Source organism: Cherax quadricarinatus, chromosome 23 (genome assembly GCF_038502225.1).
Source record: "Cherax quadricarinatus isolate ZL_2023a chromosome 23, ASM3850222v1, whole genome shotgun sequence".
NCBI classification, from domain to species: Eukaryota; Metazoa; Arthropoda; class Malacostraca; order Decapoda; family Parastacidae; genus Cherax; species Cherax quadricarinatus.
Window position 1 is genome coordinate 22,373,597 of NC_091314.1, and position 21,603 is coordinate 22,395,199.

The 21,603-nt window shown below is 39.2% G+C and overlaps 1 protein-coding gene across 3 annotated transcripts in view; it reads right to left on the reverse strand.

Annotated features, from left to right (window-relative positions):
- Nucleotides 1-21,603, reverse strand: part of wcy (WW domain-containing adapter protein with coiled-coil wacky) — a 235,902-nt gene that overhangs the window by 170,427 nt on the left and 43,872 nt on the right. For all 3 annotated transcript variants that reach the window (XM_070088011.1, XM_070088012.1, XM_070088013.1), the window contains 2 exons: nucleotides 12,511-12,617; nucleotides 7,647-7,845 (listed from right to left, as the gene is read on the reverse strand). In XM_070088011.1, coding sequence (XP_069944112.1) covers nucleotides 7,647-7,845; nucleotides 12,511-12,617 — 306 coding nt within the window. The remainder of the gene's footprint in view (nucleotides 1-7,646; nucleotides 7,846-12,510; nucleotides 12,618-21,603) is intronic.

Genomic DNA, 21,603 nt, shown 5'->3' on the forward strand with positions numbered 1-21,603 from the left:
TAAAGCAGCTGGAACTGATGGGATCATGACAGAAATGTTAAAAGCAGCAGGGGATATAGTGTTGGAGTGGTTGGTACTTTTGTTTAATAAATGTATGAAAGAGGGGAAGGTACATAGGGATTGGCAGAGAGCATGTATAGTCCCTTTATATAAAGGGAAAGGGGACAAAAGAGATTGTAAAAATTATAGAGGAATAAGTTTACTGAGTATACCAGGAAAAGTATACGGTAGAGTTATAATTGAAAGAATTAGAGGTAAGACAGAATGTAGAATTGCGGATGAGCAAGGAGGTTTCAGAGTGGGTAGGGGATGTGTAGATCAAGTGTTTACATTGAAGCATATATGTTAACAGTATTTAGATAAAGGTAGGGAAGTTTTTATTGCATTTATGGATTTAGAAAAGGCATATGATAGAGTGGATAGAGGAGCAATGTGGCAGATGTTGCAAGTATATGGAATAGGTGGTAAGTTACTAAATGCTGTAAAGAGCTTTTATGAGGATAGTGAGGCTCAGGTTAGGGTGTGTAGAAGAGAGGGAGACTACTTCCCGGTAAAAGTAGGTCTTAGACAGGGATGTGTAATGTCACCATGGTTGTTTAATATATTTATAGATGGGTTGTAAAAGAAGTAAATGCTAGGGTGTTCGGGAGAGGGGTGGGATTAAATTATGGGGAATCAAATTCAAAATGGGAATTGACACAGTTACTTTTTGCAGATGATACTGTGCTTATGGGAGATTCTAAAGAAAAATTGCAAAGGTTAGTGGATGAGTTTGAGAATGTGTGTAAAGGTAGAAAGTTGAAAGTGAACATAGAAAAGAGTAAGGTGATGAGGGTATCAAATGATTTAGATAAAGAAAAATTGGATATCAAATTGGGGAGGAGGAGTATGGAGAAGTGAATGTTTTCAGATACTTGGGAGTTGACGTGTCGGCGGATGGATTTATGAAGGATGAGATTAATCATAGAATTGATGAGGCAAAAAAGGTGAGTGGTGCGTTGAGGTATATGTGGAGTCAAAAAACGTTATCTATGGAGGCAAAGAAGGGAATGTATGAAAGTATAGTAGTACCAACACTCTTATATGGATGTGAAGCTTGGGTGGTAAATGCAGCAGCGAGGAGACGGTTGGAGGCAGTGGAGATGTCCTGTCTAAGGGCAATGTGTGGTGTAAATATTATGCAGAAAATTCAGAGTGTGGAAATTAGGAGGTGTGGAGTTAATAAAAGCATTAGTCAGAGGGCAGAAGAGGGGTTGTTGAGGTGGTTTGGTCATTTAGAGAGAATGGATCAAAGTAGAATGACATGGAAAGCATATAAATCTATAGGGGAAGGAAGGAGGGGTAGGGGTCGTTCTCGAAAGCGTTGGAAAGAGGGGGTAAAGGAGGTTTTGTGGGCGAGGGGCTTGGACTTCCAGCAAGCGTGCATGAGCGTGTTAGATAGGAGTGAATGGAGACGAATGATACTTGGGACCTGACGATCTGTTGGAGTGTGAGCAGGGTAATATTTAGTGAAGGGATTCAGGGAAACCGGTTATTTTCATATAGTCGGACTTGAGTCCTGGAAATGGGAAGTACAATGCCTGCACTTTAAAGGAGGGGTTTGGGATATTGGCAGTTTGGAGGGATATGTTGTGTATCTCTATACGTATATGCTTCTAAACTGTTGTATTCTGAGCACCTCTGCAAAAGCAGTGATAATGTGTGAGTGTGGTGAAAGTGTTGAATGATGATGAAAGTATTTTCTTTTTGGGGATTTTCTTTCTTTTTTTTTTTTGGGTCACCCTGCCTCGGTGGGAGACGACCGACTTGTTGAAGAAAAAAAAAAAAAAAATGTATATATGTATATATGTATATATATATGTTGTGGGAGTTGACTGTGAGGTGTGGTCTAAGCCCTTTTATTGCCTTCCTTTGATGTATTACTTTCATAGTTCCTTGACAATGTGAGTAGTCACGAAAGTGCTTGGAATTTCACTACTCTTTCACAGTGGTTGTTTTGGATATTTTAAAATCACCTGTTTACTGTGATCTTATTGCATGTATATATATGTATATATATATATGCTTCTAAACTGTTGTTCTGAGCACCTCTGCAAAAGCAGTGATTGTGTGTGAGTGAGGCGAATGTGTTGAATGATGATGAAAGTATTTACTTTTTGGGGATTTTCTTTCTTTTTTTTTTTGGGTCACCCTGCCTCGGTGGGAGACGGTCGACTTGTTAAAAAAAACACACACAGAGTGGAACCTCAGCTTACGAATGCCCCACCATGTGCATTTTTCAGGATACAAACAGTCACTCGATCGATTTTTTGCTTGTGGATATAAACGAAATTTCAGGATGCGAACATCCCCCTCAAGGGAGGTTCCTTGGTGAGGGGCTCTTGATCAAGGGAATTGGATCTGTGCTCCACTTCCCTAAACTAATAATTATAATAATAATATTAGTTATTATTAGGTACATACTAATAATAATACAATGCAGCAGGCCTGTTGGCCCATACTAGGCAGGTCCTTCGCAATCCATCCCACTAACAGAATATTTGCCCAACTCAATTTTCAATGCTACCCAAGCAATAAGATGGGTAATAAAGGGGATATAATTAAGGTCTTGAGGATATCTTTCCAAGAGAGAACACGCAGTAATGTATTCAAATTAGACAAGTTTAGATTTAGAAAGGATATAGGAAAGTATTGGTTTGGAAATAGGGTAGTTGATGAGTGGAACAGTCTAACTAGTTGGGTTAATGAGGCTAAAACCTTGGGTAGTTTCAAATTTAGGTTGGATAAATACAAGAGTGTGAGGGGTTGGATTTGAGTGGGACTTGCATAATGAGTAAATAGAATCATTAAAACGTATTTCTTGGGCAGCATTGAAAATTGGGTTGGGCAAATATTTTGTTAGTGGGATGGATTGTGCAGGACCTGCCTAGTATGGGCCAACAGACCTGCTGCAGTGCTCCTCCTTGGTAGGTAAGACACATAGGCAACAGTTAGGCAACTTGACTCACAAAATCGTAATGACACGATTGCAAATAAACCATACCACATCTTAACCCCTTGACTGTCGCAACCCACAGTCTTAAGGTGTCTCCTGGTGTCAAAAAAAAAAAAAATTCTTATGAAATGGTAGAGAATATTTTCCTGATGGTAATGACACCAAAAGCACAAAATTTGATGGAAAACTTACGGAAATACATTCTCGCAAAGTTAGTGACCTCAGCGACATTAACAAATCGGCGATTTCCCCCACCTTGAGCCCAATTTTCGGCTAATTCCATTGTTCCTGTCGATCAAACTCATAACTATTTCTTTAGAATTTCATTTGTTCTATCGATTGAATACAAGAAACCGCCCATTTACCGATTTCAACTACCCAATAGAGTGGTCAGAAATTGACAATTTGGCCAATTTCACAGAATGAACAATGCAGACATTCCTGGCTTTAAAATATCATTTTCTTCGTTCATCAGTCATGTCTCCAGGCCCCTCTGATGTTACTCTTGCTTTCTATTTTGAATTTTTATTCAAACAAAACATAGAAGATTTACTGTATGCAGACTACTGCAATATTGTAATAATTGTATAAATAATGTCAACCCATTCATGACTGCATATTAGAAAGGCTAGTTGAACATTTATTGGACAATGACATCATTTGTTTACTTTTGAACATTGGTAAAAATCAAACATTTCCCCTACTTTGAGCTCCATTTCTAGGTTCTTTTCATAGGAAAGACCAATCAAAATCACCTCTATTTCTATAATGTTTTCCATTCTATCAAATGAGACCAAGAAAATTAGGATACAAGCATAAATACTATACGAAAATAGACCACAAAGTCGGCGTTTTAATTAAAAAAAAATGGTCGGAGTTTTTTTCTCATTATGCACTGCGTGCTGCAGGATTTTTTTTTATACGGTGCACACTGACCACACAGACCCTTTCTCTCACATGTGGGCATACCAGCTTTCTCTTGCTTGATTTGAAGCCGCTAGAATTTGAGTATATATACGTCAAACACGGTGGCTCGAAAGACATATATATACAACCGAAACAGTCGAAGGGTTAACCCATGGCCAAGCAATCTTGGTCATGGTTTATGGGTCAATATGTGGGGGATTTTTTTTTTTTTTTTTGTTTTTGGTGACTATAATTCATCATAATTGAGGACGAGTGTTATGTAAGAGAGGTATAGGGATGTGAGTAATGAACAGAGGGAAGGTCACTTTAGTGACAGAAATGCCTACAGTGTGTTTAGGACTGTTTTCAAATTGAAATTTGTAGAAAATCCTTGGCAAGTGTCTCCCACTGTTGAGTGCTGATGGGTTCGTATGTAGATTGATCATTCAAAAGGTCCATCATTTTGGTGTTGTAGTCACTGGTGTCAAGAATGACGACTCCACCTCCTTTGTCGGTGGTGGTGACGATAATGCTTGTTTCTCATAGTCAGTTAAGGTGCGTGGCGATAGATTGTTTATCAGGGATTCCGATCCCATTTCCTTCCACCGACTGTTAGTGCAGAGGTACTGAAGTTTGCCAACCTCCAACAGAAGATCAAACTCAATCGCAAACTTCAGTACCTCTGCACTAACAGTCGGTGGAAGGAAATGGGATGGGAATCCCTGATAAACAATCTATCGTCACACACCTTAACTGACTACGAGAAACAAGCACCGAGTCAGGGACTTAAATTTACCACTAACATACGCAAACCTAACTATCAACTCAACCTAGTTACCAGGAACCACAGACACAGTGACAGTAACTTCCAGAAGGGTTATATACGGGGTATTCTCACTGCAGCTTTATGTGAACCTTCTTCTAATCTTCCTAGACGATATATCACTGCCCTCAAGGACCTTGCCAACGACCCCAACATTATCGTCACCACCGCCGACAAAGGAGGTGGAGTCGTCATTCTCGACACCAGTGACTACAACACCAAAATGATGGACCTTTTGAATGATCAATCTACATACGAACCCATCAGCACTCAACAGTGGAATTTATAGAAAAAAGCAATACTAGTCAAATTATCGATTCTGGGCTCTTAACCCTTTCAGGGTTTCAGACGTACTAGTACGGCTTACGCACCAGGGTTTTTGACGTACTAGTATGCCTAAATTCTAGCGCCCTCAAATCTAGTGAGAGAAAGCTGGTAGGCCTACATATTAAAGAATGGGTTTATGTGGTCAGTGTGCGCAGTATAAAAAAAAATCCTGCAGCACATATTGCGTAATGAGAAAAAAAACTGACCGTGTTTTTGGATTAATACAGTGACTTTGCACTGTATTTTTGTATGGTATTTATTGTTGTATTCTAGTTTTCCTGGTCTCATTCTATAGAATGGAAGACATATTACAGAAACTGAGATGATTTTGAATGGTTTTACAATGAAAAGTACCTTGAAATTGAGCTCGAAGTAGCAGAAATGTTCGATTTTTATCAAAGTTCAAAAGTAAACAAATCATACGAAGCGTCCAATACACGTCAACTGGCGAGTCTAATATTCTTTCACAAGTGCGCCGATATTATTTATACCATTTCTACACTAATGCAGTAGTCTGCATAACAGTAAATCTTCTATTTTTTGTGAGAATAAAAATTCAAAGTGAAAAGCAAAAGAATGTAAGAGGGGCATGGGGATGTGACTAATGAACAGAGGAAATGTTATTTTAGTGCCAGGAATGTCATTCATGTTTATTCTGGACCCTAATTGGAAATTGGCATCTTTTGAAATTTGTGTGAAATTGGCAAAATTGCTAAATTCTGACCACTGTATTGGATAGTTGAAATCGGTAAATGGGTGGTTTCTTGTACTCATTCAATAGAAAAAATGGAGTTCTAGCGATATACAGTGGACCCTCAGCTAATGATGGCATCAGCTAATGTTAAATCCAGCTAACAATACATTTTAATGCAAAATTTTTGCCTCGGCTAATGTTAAAAAACTCGCCCAACGCGATTCGTTCGAGATGCGTCCACGTGTGGCCTGAGCGCGCCTCAGTTGTCCCTAGGGTGCCAGTGTTTACAAGCCAGCCAGTGCGGTCGCATCCACGCATACAATCGGAACATTTCATATTATCACAGTGTTTTTAGTGATTGTACCTGCAAAATAAGTCACCATGGGCCCCAAGAAAGCTTTTAGTGCCAACCCTGTGATAAAAAGAGTGAGAATTAGTATGGAAATTAAGAAAGATTTTGAAAGGTTTGGGGCTAACCCTGAGATGCCTATGCCAGTTGTGGAATCCAGTGTGCCTACTTCAAAGATTAAGGAAATGTGCAAAGTGGGTTGAACTGCAAACCTTTATGGATGAAAATCACCCTAACATAGCTATTGCAAGCCATGGTGGTGACTATTATGATGACAATGTTGTGGCTCATTTTAGGCAAATCTTAAAGGAATGGGAGGTACAGACCTCTGCAGACAGATTTGTTGTGCGACAGAGGTCCAGCGACTCTCAAGCTGGTCCTAGTGGCAATAAAAGAAGAAGGGAAGTAACCTCAGAAAAGGACTTGATACCTCAAGTCCTAATGGATGGGGATTCCCCTTCTAACCATTAACAACTTCCACACACTCCCCTCCTCCCATCCTATCAATCATCACCAGATCTTCAATAAAGGTAAGTGTCAGTTTGTGTGTATTAAAATTAATATTTCATGTGGTAAAAATTTTTTTTTTTTTTCATACTTTGGGTTGTCTTGCATGGATTAATTTGATTTCCATTGTTTCTTGTGGGGAAAATTAATTCAGCTAACGATAATTTCAGCTAACGATGAGCTTTCAGGAATGGATTAATATCGTTAGCTGAGGGTCCACTGTAGTAGTTATGATTTTTGTCGACTAGTACACGAAATGGCCGAAAATAGGGCTCAAAGTGGGCAAAATCGCCAATGTGTAAACATTGTCGAGACCTCTAACTTCGCGAGAGCATAATTCCCTAAGTTTTCTATCAAATTTCATACTTTTGGTGTCATTATGATCAGGAAAAAATTCTCTATCTTTTCATAAGAATTTTTTTTTTTTTTTAAATTTGGGTGACCCTGAGAACAAGTCTGGGAGAGGGCCAGGGGACCCTGAAAGGGTTAACAGGCTAGTTTGGATGGCTGAATGGACAGTTTCTTGCTATCACAATAGTGAAACAACCAAGACTGGATTTGTTCAAACACTGGAACTTCCATATGTATCTAAACCTTTGAATATCACCTCGCATTGTTAAATATTTCTTATCCATAGCTCTCATCATCTCTCCAAGCTCTTTCAATTACCCAACAACTGATTTTTGCCACAGACTAAAAATTGGGTAAAAGGGACAACCATACAGGTCTTCACCTGACAGGCTCATATCATAAAGAGATTTTCCTAAATGAAAATAATACCGCCACCCATAATACAAAATGTTCTTATGCCAAGGGAGTTGCCACAGCAGAATAAACCCAAAGCAATCCCATCTTTCCAGTATTTATTAGGTGCATACAACAAAAAAACAGACCTACCCAAGTGCAAATTATACTGGTTAACTAATGTAATAATGCAATAATTAATGTAATAATTAATTACTATGATACCCCTAATATGTATGCTGATGTTTTCAATATTACAATTCCATTCACCTAGCCCTAGTTATATACTGAATATACGAACCTTGCCGAGTTGAACTCTTGTCATGTGACCTATTGGAGGTTTCCTTGGCACGTGTACGCTCCCATTCTAACCACTCTGGGGGCTTTTCCCATTGAGAAACCTCAGTGCGGCAATTATAGTAGTATTTCTTCCCTGAAGAACTCACATGTTCCGACCAGTCGCCCACCCTCGCCAAACGTTCTTTCTCTTCTTTCTTGTGCTATAAAAATAAATGTATTAACAAATCAGCAAATGGTGCAACTTAAAAATATCTAGATATGACATGTGTTACAACAAAGTAACTAATAATACCGTGCCACGAACTGTTGTAATGAAAGAAAATTAATAAACTTCCATATTTATATTTTTTTCTTTTCAACAAGTCAGCCGTCTCCCAACGAGGCAGGGTGACCCAAAAAGAAAGAAAATCCCCAAAAAGAAAATACTTTCATCATCATTCAACACTTTCACCTCACTCACACATAAACACTGTTTTTGCAGAGGTGCTCAGAAAACAACAGCTTAGAAGCATATACCTATAAAGATACACAACACATCCCTCCAAACTGCTAATATCCCGAACCCCTCCTTTAGAATGCAAGCATTGTACTTCCCATTTCCAGGACTCAAGTTTGGCTATATAAGAATAACCAGTTTCCCTGAACCCCTTCACTAAATATTACCCTGCTCACACTCCAACAGATCGCCAGGTCCCAAATACCATTTGTCTTCATTCACTCCTATCTAACACGCTCGGGCATGCTTGCTGGAAGTCCAAACCCCTCGCCGACAACACCTCCTTTACCCCCTCCCTCCAACCTTTTCAAGGATGACCCCTACCCAGCCTTCCTTTCTCTACAGATTTATATGCTCTCCATGTCATTCTACTTTGATCCATTCTCTCTAAATGACCAAACCACCTCAACAAACCCTCTTCAGCCCTCTCACTAATACTTTTATTAACTCCACACCTTCTCCTAATTTCCACACTCCAAATTTTCTGCATAATATTTACACCACACATTGCCCTTAGACAGGACATCTCCACTGCCTCCAACTGCTTCCTCGCTGCAGCATTTACAACCCAAGCTTCACACCCATATAAGATTGTTGGTACTACTATACTATACATTTTTTGCCTCCACATATACCTCAATGCACCACTCACCTTTTTTCCCTCATCAATTATATGATTAACCTCATCCTTCATAAATCCACCCGCTGACACGTCAACTCCCAAGTATCTGAAAACATTCACTTCTTCCATACTTCTCCTCCCCAATTTGATATCCAATTTTTCTTTATCTAAATCATTGGATACTCTCATCACCTTACTCTTTCCTATGTTCACTTTCAACTTTCTACCTTTACGCACACTCCCAAATTTGTCCACTAACCTTTGCAATTTTTCTTTAGAATCTCCCATAAGCACAGTATCATCAGCAAAAAGTAATTGACACTTCCCATTTTGTATTTAATTCCCCATAATTTAATCCCACCCCTCTCCTGATCACCCTAGCATTTACTTCTTTTACAACCCATCTATAAATATATTAAACAACCATGGTGACATTACACATCCCTGTCTAAGACCTACTTTTACCGGGAAGTAGTCTCCCTCTCTTCTACACACCCTAACCTGAGCCTCACTATCCTCATAAAAACTCTTTACAGCATTTAGTAACTTACCACCTATTCCATATACTTGCAACATCTGCCACATTGCTCCCCTATCCACTATCATATGCCTTTTCTAAATCCATAAATGCAATAAAAACTTCCCTACCTTTATCTAAATACTGCTCATATATATGCTTCAATGTAAACACTTGATCTACACATCCCCTACCCACTCTAAAACCTCCTTGCTCATCTGCAATTCTACATTCTGTCTTACATCTAATTCTTTCAATAATAACCCTACCGTACACTTTTCTTGGTATACTCAGTAAACTTATTCCTCTATAATTTTTACAATCACTTTTGTCCCTTTTCCCTTTATATAAAGGGACTATACACGTTCTCTGCCAATCCCTAAGTACCTTCCCCTCTTTCATACATTTATTAAACAAAAATACCAACCATTCCAACACTATGTCCCCCCTGCTTTTAACATTTCTGTCATGATCCCATCAGTTCCAGCTGCTTTACCCCCTTTCATTCTACGTAATGCCTCACGCACCTCCCCCACACTCACATCCTGCTCAAAATATTCTCGCCATCTACCCAAAACCTCAGTCTCCCCATCTACTAACTCCCCTACTATTTTTAACTGACAAATCCTTTTATTCCTTAGGCTTTCTTAACTTATTTAACTCACTCCAAATTTTTTTCTTATTTTCATTAAAATTGCTTAACAGTACCTCTCCCACTATCATCCGTTCTCCTTTTGCACTCTCTCACCACTCTCTTCACCTTTCTTTTACTCTCATACACAAATAACCCGCACATAAAAGAGAGAAGCTTACGACGACGTTTCGGTCCGACTTGGACCATTTACAAAGTGACTTTGTAAATGGTCCAAGCCAGTCCGAAACGTCGCCGTAAGCTTCTCTCTTTTATGTGCGGGTTATTTGTGTATCGTTCCAGTCACGGTATTGTGCCTTTTTTTGTTTAACTCTCCATATAATCTGCTCTTTTTATAACACTTCTGCTTTGTAAATACCTCTCATAAGCTACCTTTTTCTCTTTTATCACACTTTTTATTTCATCATTCCACCAATCACTCCTCTTTCCTCCTGCACCCACCCTATTATAACCACAAATTTCTGCCCCACATTCTAATACTGCATTTTTAAAACTATTCCAACCCTCTTCAACCTCCCCACTACTCATACCTGCACCAGCCCACCTTTCTGCCAATAGTTGCTTATATTTCATGCTCCATGAGCTCTTCGAGCACTGCATCTCTCCATTATGTATGGAAACTTTCCAAAATTTCAAGTGCTTCAAAGTTATTTCAAGTTTTATATATCCTCTGATAATTTTACTTATGTGTACCAGTACCTAAATAAACTAACACACTGTTCTGGTGTGCAGGGACACATTAACCCTTTCACTTTTGGTGCCGTAATATTATGGCTTGCATGCCAGTGTTGGTGCTGTAATATTACGCCAAAATTCTAGCAGCTTCCAGTCTTGTGGGAGAGAGCTGGTAGGCCTACATGTGTGAGAATGGGTCTGAATGGTCAGTGTGAGCAGTATAAAAAAAAAATCTGCAACATGCAGTGCATGAGAAGTGTTGGTGCCATAATATTACGCCAAAATTCTAGCAGCTTTCAGTCTTGTGGGAGAGAGCTGGTAGGCCTACGTATGTGAGAATGGGTCTGAATGGTCAGTGAGAGCAGTATAAAAAAAATCCTGCAACATGCAGTGCATGAGAGAAAAAAAATCTCAAGTGTTTTTGGTTTAAAACACTGACTTTGTGATGCATTTTCGTATGATATTTATGGTTTTTTTCTTGTTTTCTTGGTATCATTTGATAGAATGGAAGATATAATACAGAAACATAGATGATTTCGATTGGCTTCACAATGAAAAGTACCTTGAAATTGAGCTCAAAGTAGTGGAAGTGTTCGATTTTTACCAATGTTCAAGAATAAATATATTATGTCACCATCCAATACGTGTCCAACTGGCCAGTCTAATACACAGTCACAAATGGGTTGACTTTATTTCTACAATAATGCAGTAGTCTGCATAACAGTAAATCTATTTTTTGTGTGAATAAAAATTCAAAATGGAAAGCAAGAGTAATATAAGAGGGGCCTGGGGATGTGATTCATGAAGAGAGAAAATGTTATTTTATTACCAGGAATGCCTGAATTGTTTATTCTAGACACTATTTTGAAATTGGCATCTTTCGAAATTTGTGTGAAAGTTGCCAAATTGTCAATTTCTAACCACTATTTTGGGTAGCTGAAATCGGTAAATGGGTGGTTTCTTGTACTTAATCGATAGAACAAATGGAGATCCAGTGAAATAGCTATGAGTTTGGTTGACTGGAACAATGGAGTTGGCCGAACGTAGGGCTCAAAGTGGGAAAAATTGGCGATGCGTATATATCGCCAAGACCGCTAACTTCACGTGAGCATAATTAGGTAAGTTTTCTATCAAGTTTCGTAATTTTGGTGTCATTATCATTGGGAAAAGATTCTCTATCCTTTCATAAGAAACTTTTTTTTTTTGTTTTTACAATTCGACACTGAGAGCAAGTGTGTGAGCAGGGGTCTCAACAATGAAAGGGTTAACACTAGGGGTGTGACAAAAGTACAGTAGTCTCCCAAAATTCGTGGGAGTTACGTTCCAAGACCACCCATGAATTTGGAAAAACCTCAAATTCTGGATGCGGTTAAAAAAAATGCCTATGCCTATTTTTATAGTTTAAACTTTAAATATACCCCCAAAACACTTTAATTTAATTTCAAACTCTGCTTCATACATCACCCTCAACCCCTTAACTGTCCAAACGTAGATCTACGTTCTCTCGCTCCGAATATTTTGAAAAATAAAAAGTTTTTTTTTTTTTTTTAAATGAAGAGGACATTTTTTACATAATGTAAAAAGAAACCCAAGAGTCAGTACTTACAGAGATATAAGCCCGCAAAGTAGGCAATTGTCACTCATCTGACGGCAACATGAAGCACTGCCACTTGCAGATGTTGTCAATATACCTTATCTCATTTTTTTTTTTAATTTGAATAATTTTTATGTTCTTATAATTCTGATGGTCTTGGTGGGTATCTGCTAATTGTGATGACATTGAAATCAGTATTGGCCAAAAACTGAGTATTGGTATCAGCAAAATTTTGGTATCATCCCACCACAAGCACCCAACCTTGGTGGGAAATGATTAAAAGAAAAATTTGCAACATGAAACACTTACAACTGAATTAATGCGGTCGTGATTTCCTCGGCTATCCCTGTCGCGTTCTCGGTCCCTATCACGGTCTCGTACCTCTCTTCGTCGGTCTTTAGGTGACCTACTGTCATCTGAAATTAAGAGTAAATTCCATTTTATCACTGCTTTTTGTAATCTATGTTAAATGAATGAAGTGCAACTATTTTCAACAGCATGTTAAGGACATGAAAAGGGAGGCAGATGATGAGCCAGCAAGACTGGACTTAGCATATACCACAAGTACAGAAGACATGGGTAAAATGCAATTCAAGAGCCCTCTGAGCACTAGTGATCATAGTGGAACTAAAGCAAAGGGAAATACAGTAGGCACAGAACATAAAAAGCCAAACTTCATTAAGGAAAATTTTGAAGGGTTGAGAGACTCCCTGAATGTAGTGGATTATGACAATGAATTGGAAGGTTAAGTCAGTGAATGAGATGGAGTACCTAGCTGGAAAATGCAGAGAAGTTGAAAATGCAGAAACAGCAAAGACAAAGAGCCCTTGGTTCAACCAGAGATGCAGGGTGAGGAAACAAAAAATGTATAAGAGCAGGACAAATACAGAAATAACAGACAAGAACAGAGAAGTAAGCAGTTTGGCCAGAAGTGAATATGCCACAGGAAAGGAGAGAAGCTGAGAGAGAGAATTTATCGATGACGGCAGCAAAGGCTAAGGCTGAGCCAAAACTATTTAACACCTGCATCAAAACATATAAGACAGTAAAGGACCAAGTAATTGAACTGAGGAGGAAGGAGAGCTCACGAACAATGGCAGAGAAATCTGTTTAGTGTTGACAAAATTATTTGAAGAGGTCTTAAGGAAAACTGATACAATATCACACTAAGGAATATGGGGCAGCATCAAGTAATGGACACCACCCACATAGCAGATGTAAAGAAACTTTTAATGAACACTGAGATATCCATGACAATGAGAACCTAACAACTTGTTACCATGGATTTGGTGACTGGGTGCAGGGAAGACGAAAAAAAAAAAAAAAATCTTAAGTCTGCCACTTAGCAACCTGAAATTCAATACCCACATTCAACATATTAAAAAAAACATCCTCTCTAAGATATGTTACTATATACCACAAACAGCACTACTTACATTATACTACTCCCAAATCTATCCCTACCTCACCTATGCTATTTGTGTCTGGGAATCCACTATACTAAATCACCTAAATCCATTTTAATAACTCAACAAAAAGCAGCTATACAAATGATCACCCAGTCTAAGTGTTAGATAGTACACACCTCCATAATATACATAAAACACAATGTAAATGGGGAGCCTTTAATTGAGCTATGTGTAGAAAGAGATTTGGTAATAAGTAATACATATTTTATGAAAAAGAGGATAAATAAATATACAAGGTATGATGTAGCACATAATGAAAGTAGTTTGTCAGATTATATACTGGTGGATAAAAGGTTGATAGGTAAGCTCCAGGATGTACATGTTTATAGAGGGGCAACTGATATATCGGACCATTATTTAGTTGTAGCTACAGTTAGAGTAAGAGGTAGATGGGACAAGTGGAAGGTGGCAACAACAAGTAAGAGAGAGGTGAAAGTGTATAAACTAAAGGAGGAGGAAGTTCGGGTGAGATATAAGCGACTATTGGCAGAAAGGTGGGCTAGTGCAAAGATGAGTAGTGGGGGGGTTGAAGAGGGTTGGAATAGTTTTAAAAATGCAGTATTAGAATGTGGGGCAGAAGTTTGTGGTTATAGGAGGGTGGGGGCAGGAGGAAAGTGGAGTGACTGGTGGAATGATGAAGTAAAGGGTGTGATAAAAGAGAAAAAAATAGCTTATGAGAGGTTTTTACAAAGCAGAAGAGTTATAACAAGAGCAGAGTATATGGAGAGTAAAAGAAAGGTGAAGAGTGGTGAGAGAGTGCAAAAGGAGAGCAGATGATAGAGTGGGAGAGGCACTATCAAGAAATTTTAATGAAAATAAGAAAAAATTTTGAGCGAGTTAAACAAGTTAAGAAAGCCTAGGAAAAGTATGGATTTGTCAGTTAAAAACAGAGTAGGGGAGTTAGTAGATGGGGAGAGGGAGGTATTAGGTAGATGGCGAGAATATTTTGAGGAACTTTTAAATGATGAGGAAGAAAGGGAGGCAGTAATTTCATGCACTGGCCAGGGAGGTATAACATCTTTTACGAGTGACGAAGAGCAGAATGTAAGTGTGGGGGAGGTACGTGAGGCATTACGTAGAATGAAAGGAGGTAAAGCAGCTGGAACTGATGGGATCATGACAGAAATGTTAAAAGCAGGGGGGATATAGTGTTGGAGTGGTTTGTACTTTTGTTTAATAAATGTATGAAAGAGGGGAAGGTACCTAGGGATTGGCGGAGAGCATGTATAGTCCCTTTACATAAAGGGAAGGGGGACAAGAGGAATAAGTTTACTGAGTATACCAGGAAAAGTGTACAGTAGGGTTATAATTGAAAGAATCAGCGGTAAGACACAATGTAGGATTGCAGATGAGCAAACAGGTTTCAGACTGGGTAAGGGATGTGTGGATCAAGTGTTTACATTGAAGCATATATGTGAACAGTATTTAGATAAGGGCATGGAAGTTTTTATTGCATTTATGGATTTAGAAAAGGCATATGATAGAGTGGATAGAGGAGCAATGTGGCAGATGTTGCAAGTATATGGAATAGGTGGTAAGTTATTAAATGCTGTAAAGAGTTTTTATGAGGATAGTGAGGCTCAGGTTAGGGTGTGTGGAAGAGAGGGAGACTACTTCCCAGTAAAAGTAGGTCTTAGACAGGGATGTGTAATGTCACCATGGTTGTTTAATATATTTATAGATGGGGTTAGTGGATGAGTTTGGGAATGTGTGTAAAGGTAGAAAGTTAAAAGTGAACATAGAAAAGAGTAAGGTGATGAGGGTATCAAATGATTTAGATAAAGAAAAATTGGATATCAAATTGGGGAGGAGGAGTATGGAAGAAGTGAATGTTTTCAGATACTTGGGAGTTGATGTGTCGGCGGATGGATTTATGAAGGATGAGGTTAATCATAGAATTGATGAGGGAAAAAAGGTGAGTGGTGCATTGAGGTGTATGTGGAGTCAAAAAACGTTATCTATGGAGGCAAAGAAGGGAATGTATGAAAGTATAGTAGTACCAACACTCTTATATGGATGTGAAGCTTGGGTGGTAAATGCAGCAGCGAGGAGACAGTTGGAGGCAGTGGAGATGTCATGTCTAAGGGCAATGTATGGTGTAAATATTATGCAGAAAATTCGGAGTGCGGAAATTAGGAAAAGGTGTGGAGTTAATAAAAGTATTAGTCAGAGGGCAGAAGAGGGGTTGTTGAGGTGGTTTGGTCATTTAGAGAGAATGGATCAAAGTAGAATGACATGAAAAGCATATAAATCTATAGGGGAAGGAAGGCGGGGTAGGGGTCGTCCTCGAAAGGGTTGGAGAGAGGGGGTAAAGGAGGTTTTATGGGCGAGGGGCTTGGACTTCCAGCAAGCGTGCGTGAGCGTGTTAGATAGGAGTGAATGGAGGCGAATGGTACTTGGGACCTAACGATCTGTTGGAGTGTGAGCAGGGTAATATTTAGTGAAGGGATTCAGGGAAACCGGTTATTTTCATATAGTCGGACTCGAGTCCTGGAAATGGGAAGTACAATGCCTGCACTTTAAAGGAGGGGTTTGGGATATTGGCAGTTTGAAGGGATATGTTTTGTATCTTTATACATATATGCTTCTAAACTGTTGTATTCTGAGCACTTCTGCAAAAACAGTGATAATGTGTGAGTGTGGTGAAAGTGCTGAATGATGATTAAAGTATTTTCTTTTTGGGGATTTTCTTTCTTTTTTGGGTCATCCTGCCTCGGTGGGACATGGCCGACTTGTTGAAAAAAAAAAAAAATTATAAATTCTAATATCAATCCTACTCTGAAACTCCTTCTGGATAGCTGCAACAGAACTCAAGTCACAATACTAGACACAAAACCTTTGAAATTCCACGTGTCTGACAACCTGTGTAAAAACTTTCTTCCTAAAACGACCTAAAATCTTTAATTATTTGCCTGAAGATTCCAGTGACTCCCTGTCTGCCAACAAGTTCCAAGTTACTGTTAAAAGACACCACCTTACCTTAATGTGATCCTGACAATTTATTATGCCAAACAAATCCTGAAATCCTGTCTTCCATCCAATATTGTCCCTGTTCTTATTCCATCCTTAATTCAACAATCATTTATTACCATAAAGACTTTTTACCTTGCATCAATTCACATACCTAGCTTCATCCTTAATATATCTCCAATTTTTTCTTTTTATTTTTTTAACATGTTGGCCATCTCCCACCAAAGCAGGGTGACCCCAAAAAGAAACATTTTCACCATTATTCATACAATTACTATCTTTGCAGAAACACTCAGATACAACAGTTTAGATATCACTCCAAACAGCCAATATCCCAAACCCCTCCTTCAAAGTGCAGGCATTGTACTTCCCACCTCCAGGACTCAAGTCCAACTAAACAGTTTCCCTGAATCTCTTCACAAAATATTACCCTGCTCACACTCCAACAGCTCGTTAGGTACCAAAAACCATTCGTCTCAATTCACTAACAGGCTCATATATGCCTGCTGCATGTCCAAGCCCTTTGCACACAAAACCTCTTTTACCCCCTCATTCCATCCTTTCCTAGGGCAACCCCTACCCTTCCTCCTCTCCATCACAGATTATACACACTCCAAGTCATCCTATTTTGCTCCATCCTCTCTAAATGACCAAACCACCTCAACACCACATGCTTCATCCTACTTAAATATCTTTCCATACAGCATCTGGAAATAATATTGTAGAGAAAAAGCAGTCTAGGTAGGGTATATATTTTCGACTAATGAGAAGTGAAGAAAATAGATTCAACCTTCAAAATCATAATGTGGTAAAAAAAAAAAAAAAAAAGATCACTAAGCTCTCTCCCCCCTCTCACTATTTGTCCAGGTTATTATCACCAACTCATTACAGTAAAAAATTATAGCATTCTAATCGCTTGTAAACACGGTTTATTAAAAAAAAAAAAAAAAGTTAGCAATTGCCTATTGATCAAATTTATTAGTTTTGTATATGATTATTTTTGCATGTGTGGTGTACTATTAACTGAATTTTAGGGTATATCAAGTAACACTTTTTTTTAACTCTGGTTGTTAAAAATATACTATTTAATTAAAACTGATTTTTGGAGGGGAGGGGATGATCCAGCTTTTGGCTCCATAACTTAAATCTGACATTGGTATGCCCCTATATAAACATACAGTATATGTTTTTTTGATAAAGCAAAGAAACACGGATCCTTTTCTTTAATTTTGATTGTGTTAACTACGTAGAACATGAATTTGGATATACATACAGTGAAACCTTGACTTACGAGTTTAATCCGTTCCAGGAGCTAGCTCTTAACTCAATTTACTCTATCAAATTAATTTTCCTCATTTAAATTAACCTTTTCAGGGTTTCGGCCGCACTAGTACGGCTTATGCGCCAGGGTCCTTGACGTACTAGTATGCATAAACTCTAGCGCCTTCAAATCTCGCAGGAAAAGGCTGGTAGGCCTAGGTGTGAGAGAATAGGTGTGTGGGGTCGGTGTGTGCGGTAGAAAAAAATCTGAGACCCAGTGGCGCATTGTGGGAACGCCATTTTAGTAGACACTGTTTGTCATGCCTCGAGGTAAGAAGCTCCTCACTCCTCGGCAAATTGGGACACTTTTGTTCCCCAGTGACAGTTCTAATACAGATGGAAGTGCCAGTGAAGAAGAGTTTCAAGGTTTTGGTGAGGTTTTGACCAAAACTAATGACCACAACATCAGTAATAGTGAGGAAAACCCAGACGACCCTCAGCCTTCCATCTCTGCTGCTGGGCGGTCTTGTTCATGTTCAGTTGTACAAGAATCAAAGAGGAAACTCCTATTTTCCCAAATCCCAGACTCAGATGTGAGCATTGGAGATAATAGTGAATATGAACTACATGCTCTTGAAACCAGTTCCATTAGTGACAGTGAAGTGCAATATTCTCCAGTGAAGCATCAGTATATACAACGATATATGCGCTCTCGTAGTGTGCCATATGCTATTCCAAGGGGAAGGAGTACATCTCGGAGTACATCCCGTGGCTGTACAACAGGAACAGACAGTGAAAATGACGATGATAGCGTTGCAATTGGGATGGAAAATGTGCATGGTGGTGGTAGTGGTGGTGCCGGCGGTGAGGCACCAGCAGTGGGCCATGCTGCCACCCACGCCGCTGCTTCAGCTGATCTACAACAAAGGCCACCATCCCCCACCCACTCACCACACCAGCCTCCACAACCACAACCACCTGTCAATGTCCAGTACCCACAAGCAGACCGCATCTGGGATTGGCAGGAAGCTGTCAATTTTGTTCCAAATCCCCACCAGTTTGACGAAAGCCAAAGTGGAACACGGCCATGTTGTACACTGGGGAACAATGCCACTGAACTGGAATGTTTCGAGTTATTCTTTGACGAACCCCTGATGGAAATTTTTGTCGGGGAAAGCAACAGATACTACGAGTACACCATGGCAAACACAATACTTTCACCAAGCTCACGGCTACACAGGTGGAAGGAGACAACTGTGGCCGAGATGTATCTTTTCTTTGCCACAATAATGCTTATGCCACATGTGTATAAGCACAGTGTGAAATCATACTGGTCAACAGACCACCTGATTGCAACCCCAGGCTTCAGTGATATAATGGGAATGAATCGATTTGTGCTACTATTACGTATGCTTCACTTCTCAGACAAAACCAGACCTGACAGAAACGACAGGTTATATAAGATTAGGAGTGTGTGTGTGTATCTGAAAGAGAAATTCAATGTGTATTTTTATCCCTTCAGGAAGCTTGTAATTGACAAGTCTTTGATTCTGTTCTAAGGAAGACTCTTTCAAGCAGTACATACCAAGCAAGAGGAAACGCTTTGGTATAAAGTTGTTTGTGCTTTGTGATTGTTACAGTGGTCTGGTATTGGATATTTTTGTGTACACTGGAAGTTATACATTGCAAAATACCAGGAAGTTATTGAGCATCTCTGATTATGTGGTTAGAACAATGGTAAAGGGCATATATTATATACTGATAACTGGTACACAAGCCCCTCACTCAGTGATTTTTTTGCGAGTGAACATGACAGATGTGTAGCACAGTGCATGCAAATCGTAAACATATGCCCAGGTTTGACGCTGGCACTCGTACAGGTGAGGTTCAGGCGTTTGCTGCCAATGACATCATGGCATTTCACTGGCATGACAAACGAGATGTCACACTGTCATCATCAGTTCACCCTAACAAAATGACAAACACTGGCAGGCAGCATAGAGAGAGCAATGAATCCATTCTAAAACCTGCAGCTGTGATTGACTACACCCTCAATATGCACTCAGTGGACAAATGTGACATGCAGATTGGGTTTGCTGATTGTGTTTGCAAGAGTTATAAGTGGTACATAAAACTATTTTTCCATCTTCTGGACATTTCCATGCTCAATGCTTATAATATGTATAAGATGTCCATGGGGAAGTGGAAAAGAATCTTTCCTCCGTAAGCCATGCGTGTCGTATGAGGCGACTAAAATGCCGGGAGCAATGGGCTAGTAACCCCTTCTCCTGTATACAATTACTAAAAAAGAGAAGAAGAAAAACTTTATAAAACTGGGTTGCTTAAATGTGCGTGGATGTAGTGCGGATGACAAGAAACAGATGATTGCTGATGTTATGAATGAAAAGAAGTTGGATGTCCTGGCCCTAAGCGAAACAAAGCTGAAGGGGGTAGGAGAGTTTCAGTGGGGGGAAATAAATGGGATTAAATCTGGAGTATCTGAGAGAGTTAGAGCAAAGGAAGGGGTAGCAGTAATGTTAAATGATCAGTTATGGAAGGAGAAAAGAGAATATGAATGTGTAAATTCAAGAATTATGTGGATTAAAGTAAAGGTTGGATGCGAGAAGTGGGTCATAATAAGCGTGTATGCACCTGGAGAAGAGAGGAATGCAGAGGAGAGAGAGAGATTTTGGGAGATGTTAAGTGAATGTATAGGAGCCTTTGAACCAAGTGAGAGAGTAATTGTGGTAGGGGACTTGAATGCTAAAGTAGGAGAAACTTTTAGAGAGGGTGTGGTAGGTAAGTTTGGGGTGCCAGGTGTAAATGATAATGGGAGCCCTTTGATTGAACTTTGTATAGAAAGGGGTTTAGTTATAGGTAATACATATTTTAAGAAAAAGAGGATAAATAAGTATACACGATATGATGTAGGGCGAAATGACAGTAGTTTGTTGGATTATGTATTGGTAGATAAAAGACTGTTGAGTAGACTTCAGGATGTACATGTTTATAGAGGGGCCACAGATATATCAGATCACTTTCTAGTTGTAGCTATACTGAGAGTAAAAGGTAGATGGGATACAAGGAGAATAGAAGCATCAGGGAAGAGAGAGGTGAAGGTTTATAAACTAAAAGAGGAGGCAGTTAGGGTAAGATATAAACAGCTATTGGAGGATAGATGGGCTAATGAGAGCATAGGCAATGGGGTCGAAGAGGTATGGGGTAGGTTTAAAAATGTAGTGTTAGAGTGTTCAGCAGAAGTTTGTGGTTACAGGAAAGTGGGTGCAGGAGGGAAGAGGAGCGATTGGTGGAATGATGATGTAAAGAGAGTAGTAAGGGAGAAAAAGTTAGCATATGAGAAGTTTTTACAAAGTAGAAGTGATGCAAGGAGGGAAGAGTATATGGAGAAAAAGAGAGAAGTTAAGAGAGTGGTGAAGCAATGTAAAAAGAGAGCAAATGAGAGAGTGGGTGAGATGTTATCAACAAATTTTGTTGAAAATAAGAAAAAGTTTTGGAGTGAGATTAACAAGTTAAGAAAGCCTAGAGAACAAATGGATTTGTCAGTTAAAAATAGGAGAGGAGAGTTATTAAATGGAGAGTTAGAGGTATTGGGAAGATGGAAGGAATATTTTGAGGAATTGTTAAATGTTGATGAAGATAGGGAAGCTGTGATTTCGTGTATAGGGCAAGGAGGAATAACATC